The sequence below is a fragment of the Alnus glutinosa genome, chromosome 7 (genome assembly GCF_958979055.1).
Source record: "Alnus glutinosa chromosome 7, dhAlnGlut1.1, whole genome shotgun sequence".
Taxonomy (NCBI): Eukaryota; Viridiplantae; Streptophyta; class Magnoliopsida; order Fagales; family Betulaceae; genus Alnus; species Alnus glutinosa.
The window spans coordinates 27931050-27942618 of record NC_084892.1 but is presented as its reverse complement, the minus strand read 5'-3'; the positions used below and the strand labels follow the sequence as shown (position 1 = coordinate 27942618).

Genomic DNA, 11569 nt, shown 5'->3' with positions numbered 1-11569 from the left:
ATATCTAACGTCATAATTAGTATTATAGTCCCATTTTATTTTATTTATTTCTCGGCTCCATGTATTAGACCAATTTGTGTTCTTAGGGCTTGGATGTAAGAGGGATGTATATTGAAAAATCCTACATTAATTAGTTAGACGTGGACTTAAACATGAGTTTATGTACTAATTAAACATGTCCTCCAAATGGCTTATTCTCTACCGGTATAACTTCAAGATGACCATCCAACTTCTTAACATTGAACTAAGTTCCAAAAATATTCTATTGTATTTGTGTCTTCTGCTCCTTTTATTCTCTTTCATAAGTACTCTTGCTTATTTTTAAGAATTTTTTTGACATGTAATGTTGCAGTTTTGCGAGCAGTGAGTTTTTTTTGACATAATGTTTATTACTTGGCTTATGCTTGACTTGTGAATACTTAGAATTCGTTTGGTCTCACAATTTTGCAGGTCAAACACTCGTTTTTAAACAAAATTATAGAAAGTGTCCCGTATGAAAATGTGATTCGCACTTTAATTTGGTGTTCGTTCTATATATAAACACGTTTACAATGAACAAAAGGGTTTACACAACTGAAATGTTAAAAAACAGAGTCGGGAAGAATCACAATTTCTATAAAAGGGACTACGATATATTTACAACTTCCATACAACTTTAAAAATTTCATATTTAGAACTCACATGTAGGAAAACAAATCCAATAGTTATCTGAAAAAAAAAAAAAGTTGTAGGAGTTGTACAAAAATTATGTCAAGAATTGTACAACAATTATTTCTCTTCTCTTTATACTCTGCAGTAGATATTCCTTGAATGAAAGTCTTGGTTTGTCGTGGTAGCTCAGATCCATGTTCATATCCTCCTCAGCAGTGTTGTGGTAGCTTATATATAATATCTATATGTTTTGAAACCACGAGAAGATAAGAGTTGCATTTTGAAAAATGTAAAAAATGAAGGGCCGAATCAAATCAAAGGAGTTGCATTTTGAATTACAATTTGGCCAGAATTTTTGTTTTCTGCTGCAAATCAAAGGATTTGGAAATAAGAAATCAAAAGCTATGTATAATTGACATCTTGTTGTGACAAAAACACATGGAGTATCGGTGTAGATTTTTTGGTTTTCCTACAAATGTGCCAAAAAGATTTGATTCCAAGTGTCTGGGACTCCTGGCAAACACCAATGGATGCAATCTGCATGGTGTAATGGGTCAGCTTTCTCCTCATCAGTCAACAGTCGACCCCCGGTCTCTGTGTAAATCGATGCGTGGGCATCAATCCGGTATTCGGAGATTTGTGTTATGTTGATGACCGTAACGGGAACTTTCATTTTCTCCACAACATTTGTTACGACGCTCATTATTCGCTTATCGGAACCGGTTCCCCAGTGCTTCCTTTTCATGACTGGCTTTGTCTCATTGAAACATTTGGTTCCATTCTTTCTATTCCAGTCTTCGCTTCTGAAGAGAAGAGATTAGAATTGAGTAAAATCATTAGCAAGAATAACATTTTATATATGCTAGTGTTTAATAAGTAGAAATTTAATATGATATTAAAGTAAAAGTCTTGAGTTTCAACATTATTTCGTATTCACATCTTATTTCAATGAATTCTTCAAATCAAAAGCAGTGGACGGTGGAGATCGATGGGAGATGCAAGGGATCAAAAGTGCTCGAAATATTTGTTCCAAGATTCAAAGTTTTAGTTTGAGAAAACTACATCTCCATCGATCCTTTAAATATTTGTACCATGCAATTTGCAACCTTCAATATTTCAAGTTTTGCAATGAATCCTACCAATCTATCATCAAACTTACAATTTGTAACTAGAGTTTGTTTTAAATGGCTTCTTTAAAAGTACATGAGAAACGCTCAGAGAGAGAGAGAGAGAGACCTGGTGTGTGTAGGGGACATGGTGGTGAAGAAGACACGGGTGTGATTGGGATTAACAGTTGAGTCGACCCAGTTGGCCCACGTCTTCAAACCTATTCTGTAAGCAATTGGTGTATCCAGCTCTTCATACCCTTCTTCCCCATTTGCAAACGATCCCCATCTGAGCTCAAAGTGCAGACATTTTAGCTTGATTTAAGGTCACTCAATAATCATGCTGAAACTTAATTATATATGATCAATTAGTTAGTTCCAAGAGAACTTACAGTGTTTTGAGTCTAAGACCACTCATCCACCAAACGTATGTATTGAAGACGAGGATATCCACTCCTACCCAACTTTTGGCATGCTTTTTGACAGAATCCACTTTCAGTATTCTCTTCTTTGGATCTGCTATAATATGGAGATCCGAATTGGACTCCACAAGAAATGGGGCCCAATAGAATTCAATTGAAGCATTATATTCCTGGAGGATGGGTGGCAGAGATTAGTTTTCTGTTTACCACAAACCGGCCCCTTTTTAATTTATAAGCTCTAAATTTGCTTCAACTTAGCACTCTATGACATCATTTAGAATTAAAAAAAAAAAAAAAAAAAATCCAACTTAGTTAATTTGGCGAAAAAATTTAGAATAATCTTATTTAGTGAATTATTATACGAAGGCAGTGAAAATTGAGTTTACGATTTCAAAAAATGTGATTTAAAATAACGATTTTAAAATGTGCGATTTGAAAAAGTGATTTTTAAAAATGCAATTAAACGTTTTGCAAAATCACAAATTAGCCTTTAAAATTCTGCGTTTTAAAAAAAGCATCATTTTACTTACAATTTAAAAAATCAATTTTTTTTGCATTTTCAAATCGCAATTCAAAAAGACACAGTTCCAAACGATTCATACTCTGCGATTTGGTTTAAAATCGTATTTATTGTCTACGAAATTACGATCTCAAACGCACCCTTAGAATCAGTAACGATTTGTGAAAAAATATATTAAAAGTTGATTTTCATTATCACGTTACTTAAATCACATGGCGGTCATCATTCTCTGTTCTTTTTTCAATCTTTCTACTTTTCAAAATCACTAAAGAATCTTGTGTGAGATACACATAGGCTCACATATCCAATTGAGAGAAGGATTAGGAGAAAATGAAAGGATGAGAGAAAAACTATGGGAGGAAATGAATGATTTCCTTTCTTGCTTTCCTTACAGAAATCAATCGTCTATACCTTGGCTTTGAAGACTGAAAGGGAACGGCCCCGCCTCATGGACTTCTTGTCCTCAGGTATGATGGATTCGACCATACAGACGAAAGATTGCCATTGGCCACGTTGCAGTGAATCTCCTACAAACAATAGCCTCTTTCCTCGCAGTTTCTTAAGAGCGAGCTCTGGATTAAACCTATAAATATTAAAGCCATCAAAATAGCTCTATATATATATATATATATATTAGATAAATAGAATCCCATGCAGAAGTGTGTGTGTATAAGTCCTGAATGTCATCCACTCATAATTAACGTGCTTAATTAATTTGTTTTCCATGCATTCTGATAAAACTTGTATAAAAAAATATTTAAAATATCAACCTAGGCAAGGTACAATCTTCTGGCTGCCATTCCCAGTGACGATAGTCAGAATCCGGCCGTCCATTCTTGACACAAGAAACTTGCCTATCAAGATACGGGCAGGTTCTGTCTGAGTATAAGGGCTTGATTGAACTGTTAAACACCCACTTTCCGTTAGCAACATTGCATTCCTCTGCGTCAAACTCGAACCTATCATCTACAAGGGACTCATCCACATCATTCTCTGCATTTCTGTCATCTGTACGTGTTAACGGAAAATGACATTACAACGTTAGAATCAATCAATTGCGGAAGGAAAGAAAGAAACATCAATAATTAGAAAACCTTACTAGATTTTCTGGCCGCATTTTTTCCGGAGCAGGAATATTTACGCTTGAAAATGGATCTGGGAGAAAGTAAAGTAACCGTTTCTGTATAGAAGAGAGCTATGAAGGCAAAAGAACAGACGACTATGGCAATAATAATGGGAAGAGGTGGCCTTCCTCTGGAAGGTAATTTCATTGTGGCTGCTAAACTCTTGGGGAGGAGCAAGAGAATGAACTTGTGGCGCAACAGAATGATGAGGACTTGTTGCAGGGGTTTATTTTTAAGGGGTTTTTGAGTAAGAGTAAAGCTAAAGCCATGTATTGTTGGGTTATTTATCCTTTGCAAAGTATAATGGAGGTTAGCGGCAAGAGTTGAAAGGCTAACATCTCTCGGGCTCCTTATATCTTTTTAGGCTTATAGCGTAAGCTTTTGTGACGGCCCAACCACTGTGCTATGGCCATCATGTTGACCTTTTAGAGCCAATTTTAGGTGGGATCGACTTGGTAATTTGTTGCTAGATCGAGAGAGGAACTCTCTCTCTCTCTCTCTCTCTCTCTCTCTCTCTCTTATGACTTCAATTCACATATCTTTGTGTCCTTGAAAGATTCGCGGCCACTGAGAAAGGCCGAGGGTCTAATCACTGAATAGTAAGGAGCCGGCAGGTTTGTGGAGCACAGTTACACAGATATATGGGTGACGCAGATTGGAGACCATAAGAAAGGTCTTCCACTAATGATCGATATAAGCCGATTATAGAAATCTGCCCGTCCTTAATTCCCAATAGATCCAAATTCGACCTGGCTCTCTCTGTCCCTTAGCTAGAATATAAGGTTAATTAGTTGAGGTTGTTCGGACATAGATTGAATTGACTACCTTAAACTTATCGATCTCTGACATTTAAGCCATAAAAAAATATTAATTAAATTTAATTATTTAATTAATATTTTACATGTTAATTAAAGTAACATTAAATGATTATTTACCATTTTTTATAAGCTTAAATTCTTTAACACTCTTCCTCTCATGTGACTTGTGAATTTAAACTCTCTTTTAATAGGTGAGACTAATTATGTGAAACAGGAGTAGAGCTAGGATTTGAGATTTTGAGGGACAAAACTAAAAAAATAAAGAATAAAAAAATTTAGAGATAATTTTTTTTTTTTTTTTTTGGGACCATCTTGGGCCTTGGGGGGGGGGGGGGGGGGGGGGGCATCCCCCCAAGGCACAAGGTGGCTCCGCCCCTCACGTGAAATATTTTTTAAAATGAGGAGTGAATTAACGAAGACAAGGGTTAAAATTCAGAACCTATGTTCTGATATCATGTTTAATCACCCCTTATCCTAAAAGTTTAAGTTTATAAGAATGACTAAATCTAGATATTTAATCAATACTTTAGCACTAGTACCTTAGTTTAATACTGTAGTAAATCGCCACTTGTTTCAAAAGCTTAAATAATAAGAAATGAAATAAACTAAATTTAATCATTAAGTTTTCATGTCACTTTAATTTAGTCTTTATTCTTTAGTTTTTAATTTCGATAAATAAAATTACCTTTAAATTTTCATATGATTTCAAATAGGTTATTCTGTCAACTTATCGCCAAATTAATTAACGGCATACCACGTTAGATCAATCATTTAATGTAATGTGGCTCTCATTTGACACATTATGTGCCAACTATACGTGTCACATGACACAATTACTTTAAATTACAAATATACTCTAAATAAAAAAAAAAATTAAAAGAGTTAAAAGCGCACACATTGATTAAAAAGAGAGGTAGTTGGTCAATTTTGTCACTTGGCACATACAATTGACACATGACGTGTCAAACAAGAGCCACGTGCCATAAATTGAGTGGTCTGATGTGGCAACTAGCTAGTTTATTAATTGGATGGTAAGTTGACACATGAATTTATTTAAAATTAAATGAAAACTTAAAAACTTAATCGTAAAAAAGAATGAAAATTGAAGAATTAAATTGCAATAGCATGAAAATAAAAAATTAAATTCTGTTTTTTAAAATAAAAAATAAGAAATTTAATCATTATGAAGTGTGCCACTAATTACGAAAGAGTATCATGCCATCTTCCAGTACTGTTGTGTTAATCAATTCAATCCCCTGGGTCATGAGAAGTAAGTAATTGAAAATATTTTATCAAACCATAATCATTAATTATTAGATCCCATTCCAGGCTGTTAAGGGTCGGCTATTTGTTGAAAGATGATGTTTTTTTTTTTTTTTTTTTTTTTTTTGAAAGGGTTGAAAGATGATGCTGGGAAATAATGATTGCAAAGAATTAATTGTCAATACAGCAATGTATTACCAATAAAATATTTGGTATATAACTATATATATATACACATTAATGTAAAGTAATCGTTGCTTACAAATCAAAGCAATCCACAATTTTCTGGCCATTCTTTTCACATGTCACATGCTTGATTGTTGCTGTCGAACCATTAAAAAGTACAACTAAAATTCGGTCCCAGCGAATTATGTAAAGATGGTGCCGATCTCTCTTGAAAATGGATTTGGCCTAATACACTGAGTACGTATTTAATAGACGTGTGGAAACAGTTCTAATTAATGTTGGATTTGTTGTGGAACGAAAAAGAAGAAAATAAAGAAGAGTTAAAGAACAAGCGCATACAAGTACACAAGAATTTAATTGTGGTACAGACTATCAATCCATCACAAGCTAAGACTTGGAATTCCTTTCCAAAATAGGTAGGAAAGGGTTCAAAACGATAGGAATAATTGAGAATGTAGCTAGATGTGAACCTAGTTGCGGCTTAATTTGCTATATGATGAGTACAGAAACTTGCACTTCGGTTAACGTGATTAGCTAATTAGCTAGTTGTTTTTAGTGTATCAGAGAAAATATGAGATATAACAGATAAAATTCTCCAGTTTTGTCATTTTGTGTGAGATTAAGATTCTGAAGAGATAACGTGACAATATGAAAAAATACGAGATATATCAGATAAAATTCTTCAGTTTTATCCTTGGATAGATTGTACCCCAGATTGTATTTTGAAGTGGTGTTATGATAGTTTCGTCTCTGATTTTGTAAAGTTTTGCTGTGAATCCTGTGATTGATTTTTTTTTTGTTTTTCAATGTGATCAATAATATTTCTTAAAATAAAAAAAAAATAAAAAAAAGTACACAAGAATTTAATGTGGCTTGCCAAACTTTAGGCTGTCAGAGAGTTGCAATTTTCACTTTGAGGAGTATAGAACTACAAGTTATGATGAATTTATGTTGTGCAGTGCACCAGTCAACCCTATGCAAATATCACCTACACATCCACAGGTCAAAAGATAAAAGGTGTAGTCTACGTATTCTTCGGATTATCGTCCAAACGATAATGTTTTTTTTTTAAAAAAAAATTAATTTGGATAATATTATTTCCAAATTACTAAAATACTGTCGATATCCTCTCAATGACGAAAATAACCTTAATAAAAAAAATAAAAATAAAAAACTAAAAATTCAAACAAAAAGAAACCAAAAAAAAAAAAACAGAAAAATCAAGGGTGGCCAAATTTAAAAATTAAAAGATAAAATAACAAGTTTTATAAAAAATTATTATTTTTTTTAATTTATATGGGTATTTTTGTTTTATTGAAAAAATTTTAAGATCATTTTTATATTTTTGTCGGTTTAGGAGACATTGACAATTTTTTAATAATTTAAAAAAGATATTGTCAATTAAGTAATGATTTGAGAGCCTCTAAAAATCCAAAAAAGCAATTTGAGAGAAATATATACACTTTTCTCAAAGATAAAACTACCGTCTATAAAATTTCTGCAAACACTCGCACGAGTGTTTGACGCACTGATACATTCCTAAATGTTTCATATGGGGACACCGGGACAGGCATGACCATGGCCTCCTTCCACTCTTACAAGATTATTTATAAATTTGTCTTATTTTATATTTTCGGGCTAAAGAATTTTTGTTTGCGTTTGCCATTAAAAGGTAGTCCAACTATATAAAGCTAGTCCCAACCTCTCAGTTCCAAACGGGCTAAAAAAAAAAGTGGTCTCAAACTCTTTAGGAAATAGGAATAGCGTTGTGACTCTTCTAATTTAACATTTTCCAAACTATAGCAATAATTTTCAAGTACGGTTGTCTAATATTTTATTTATTTGTTAATTATAAAATGCATTTTCTTGTTTATTATTAAATATAAAAATTCTAGTATTATTCTGATGAGTTTTTACCATGAAGAATACTATACATTAGATGAAATAGATCTAAACTCTATATCAATGATTTTTATTTTTATTTTTGTTAATCAATTATGTTTAGTCTCATGCCATTTGATCTTTATTTTATCATATTAAGCTGTTAAACGCTTGGTTATTGTTGTTTAATTAACTTGCATTTTGTTATTAATTCTGAAAACGAAATATAAACCGTTATAGTTATATAAAAGTTATTATATTTTATTGTTCATCTTGCTTTCTTACATAAATACCTTATTGTGGTCATATAAATTTAATCGTAAATGATGGAAAAGTCAAATACAATATTTGTTGACTTTTCAAAATAAAAAATGCACAAAGTTCATAAGTCAATGTTGATGATGCATGACCATCAACCTCGGATACTCCAATTTCTTTTGCTTATATTTTTTTAACATTGAATGGACACTAATTTTATTTTTTATATGTTGATTTAATCTTCAATTTTAATATATTTATTAGTCATTCTTTGGCCCCCTATTTTAATATATTATTCATTCATGCTTTCACCCCTATTGATTACAATTCCTAGTTCCGTCCCTGACATGGTTTAAGTATAATTTTAATCATATTTATATAAGCTTTTACACACATTTTGCTGGATGTCAAGAGTGAGTTTTACTTGAAGTTTATATCATTTTGTATTAGAGTCGAGCACTACATCATAAGTTCGAGTCTCAGAATAAAACGACCCATAGGATAGAGCGGGCCACCATAAACGTCAGATTCGAAAGCATTGTCTAAGTGTCCCACGTGTCCAATACCGAGAAACCTTTTCATAAGTCTGGTGGGCCTACTCAAATCAAACCCAACCCACTCTTCCAGGTCCAAAGAAGCCGAAGGGGTTCGCTGATTAGCTGTAGCACCCGTATTAGCGGTTGAACCCGATAGGCTCACCGAGGTTGCATCTCTAACCTCCGTTCACTCTTCCTCAATGGCAACAATCAACCTCTCTCCGCTTCGCACTTCCCCCTCTCTCTGCTCACGTTGTTCTCGCTCTCCCCAAAATGCCCCTAAACTTTCACTCTATTCACACCCCAGACCTTCCCTCACTTTCCCTTCCATTTCTCTGAAATCCAACAGCGCAGTTAAACCTCGCGCCTTAACAATCACTGTAGCTCACAAGAACCTATCGGAAACAGAGCTAGTCGCCGTGCCGCAGGAAGCAGATGATTTCGCCGGAAAGTTTCCGTCCTATGCCGGCGTTTACGCCGTTTACGACCAGAACGAGGAGCTTCAGTTCATTGGCATATCACGGGATATTGCGGCGAGCGTTACTCTTCACCGGAAATCGGTGCCGGAGTTCTGCTGCTCCGTTAAGGTATGCCATTTTTATGGTTTCGCAAAATTATTTTGCCCTAATTTCTTACCCTAGAGATTATTTAATAGTGAAGTTTCGCATTTTGAAATGATAGCTTTGTGAGTATTCTATAAGGGAGAGAGGATACGGTAGCGTTTTAATGGTAGCATTGTTTGCTTATATAGTGCATGTAGCAAGCTTCTTGTGGTCGTGGCCTTTGGATTGGCATTGACGTTAGCTAATTGCTTGTGAACTATGGTTCTAATTGAGTAGGAGTAATTTGGGAATGTTTTTAGACACTGATAGGCTGAGAAGTTATTACAAGTTGGACAAATCTGAATTTCTCTTTCCCCAGTACCCCTCGAGCCAAAATCTGTGACGAGGACCCATCAGCATCATCATAGTCGTCGGGTTGAGCTTGGTGAACTTACTATTCCCAAGCTTGGGAAAGAATGTTTCAGCTGCAATGATGCTTAAGCTCCACTGAAGCATGATTTGGCTGTTGTGTCCAAGCTGAACATTCGAAATACCTGCCTCTGATGATGTCCCTCCCGCAAATATCTGCGTACCCTGCCGAATTCACGGGTTCTAGGATTTGATCTCACAATCTCTGATGAGTGTGATGGTACTTAAAAATCAAAATAATAGAACCATAAGAAATTCCACCTATTATTGAGATTTCAGATATCTACAAATCATCCAATGCAATTAACAGTAATTGGTTGTTAAATATCATATCCATTCACAAACTTCTATCTTTAAAAGATTTTTCCCAATAATGAGACTGACTGATACAAGTGAGTTTACCTACTATGTTTTCTATTTTTTAACAGCATGCTCTAATAGCAATGTCTACATTCATGCACAATAATTAAGAGAGTTATATATTTGCCTATCAGTGACTTTATTTGCAAAAATTTCTAGTGTAGGTCGGGGTAGTGGATGATCCTGAAAGAACAGCTCTTACCCAAGCTTGGAAATCATGGATGGAAGAACACATAAAAGCCACTGGAAAGGTCCCACCAGGTAATGAAACAGGAAACACCACCTGGGTCCGGCAGCCACCAAAGAAGAAGGCTGATCTTCGGCTGACACCCGGCCGTCATGTTGAACTCACGGTCCCTATGGAGGAACTCATTGATAAGTTGGTAAAGGAGAGCAAGGTGGTGGCCTTCATCAAGGGCTCAAGAAGTGCACCACTTTGTGGATTCTCGCAGAGGGTGGTTGGCATCCTTGAAAGCGAGGGGGTGAATTATGAAAGTGTTGATGTGCTCGATGAAGAGTATAATTATGGATTGAGGGAGACACTGAAGAAGTATAGTAACTGGCCTACATTCCCGCAGATCTTTGTGAATGGTGAATTGGTTGGGGGTTGCGATATTCTGACATCCATGTATGAGAAGGGTGAACTTGCTAGTTTGTTCAAGAAGTAATTGCTCAAGTCTCTCGGCAATTGGTCTTCTTGGAGAAGGGGATAGTGTAGGAGAACTGGGATGAGAAAATCGGTAATTGAGGTCAATGAATGGTTAATTGTACTAAACAGTTCGGTGCATCTCAGGCACAAACTATAAAAGCTTTGATGCAAAAATAAAATAGTTCGGGGCTCTTTTTTGGTACTCTTTTAAACTAAAATATCTCGCATTCATGACAGAAAAATCTTTAAGCTGATTGAACAAACTAATGGCTAAAATATTGAAGTCCCTCTAGAGCCTTAATTAATTAACTGCGAGTGACAAACAAGTTAAAATTCAGTTAATATGACTCAACGGTTATTGCACGGGGGATATCGGATCATGAAGCAAAAAAGAGGGGCACCTGGTAATTGGCATGGACAAATAGAGAAAAAGGTGAAGAGGAAGGAGATGCACGTGAGAACTAGAAGTATGAGTGAAATCCATCTCAAAGCAATCTCCCCTGTTATGGCATCCGACCCAAAGACCATTTCTTAGTCTTCAAGCCAAAAAAACATTGGAATGAATCAATTCATTGGCTTATTTCTCTTTTTCTTTAATGGTTTCCTGAGCTCTGTAATGACTTTATTGGGGGCATTTGTTGGGACCTCATGAATTTTATTTAGTTTTAATGAAATTTATCTTACCTAAAAAAAAAAAGAAAAAAAAAGATTAGAGCAGAAAAAAATACGTCACCACGTAGTAGCCCCAATTCAAACACAGCACAAATTGGTTCCTAATTTCAATGTTACAGAAAATGCAACATAATTACTCCAAATTGTTTCTA

General features: G+C 34.8%; 2 protein-coding genes across 2 annotated transcripts; one reads left to right on the top strand and one right to left on the bottom strand.

Moving 5' to 3' along the window:
- Positions 1-960: 960 nt before the first annotated feature.
- Positions 961-4147, bottom strand: LOC133872350 (protein trichome birefringence-like 3). The gene is made up of 6 exons (XM_062309839.1): positions 3799-4147; positions 3470-3707; positions 3111-3282; positions 2150-2349; positions 1888-2046; positions 961-1454 (listed from the first exon to the last, which is right to left on the bottom strand). The coding sequence occupies exons 1-6, from the start codon at positions 3968-3970 to the stop codon at positions 1121-1123; spliced, it is 1275 nt and encodes a 424-aa protein (XP_062165823.1). The 5' UTR covers positions 3971-4147; the 3' UTR covers positions 961-1120.
- Positions 4148-8850: 4703 nt separating this feature from the next.
- Positions 8851-10947, top strand: LOC133874314 (bifunctional monothiol glutaredoxin-S16, chloroplastic). Its single transcript, XM_062312208.1, has 2 exons — positions 8851-9352; positions 10261-10947. Exons 1-2 carry the CDS (start codon positions 8966-8968, stop codon positions 10762-10764), a joined length of 891 nt encoding a protein of 296 aa, XP_062168192.1. The 5' UTR covers positions 8851-8965; the 3' UTR covers positions 10765-10947.
- Positions 10948-11569: the final 622 nt, after the last annotated feature.

Coding starts and splice junctions, on each gene's coding strand:
- LOC133872350 (XM_062309839.1), bottom strand. CDS start 3,970: ATGAAATTACCTTCCAGAGGAAGGCCACCTCTTCCCATTATTATTGCC. Junction 3,283..3,469: donor GAAGATTGTACCTTGCCTAG/GTTGATATTTTA, acceptor TAATATTTATAG/GTTTAATCCAGAGCTCGCTC. Junction 2,047..2,149: donor GGTCTTAGACTCAAAACACT/GTAAGTTCTCTT, acceptor CTTTGAGCTCAG/ATGGGGATCGTTTGCAAATG.
- LOC133874314 (XM_062312208.1), top strand. CDS start 8,966: ATGGCAACAATCAACCTCTCTCCGCTTCGCACTTCCCCCTCTCTCTGC. Junction 9,353..10,260: donor AGTTCTGCTGCTCCGTTAAG/GTATGCCATTTT, acceptor TTTCTAGTGTAG/GTCGGGGTAGTGGATGATCC.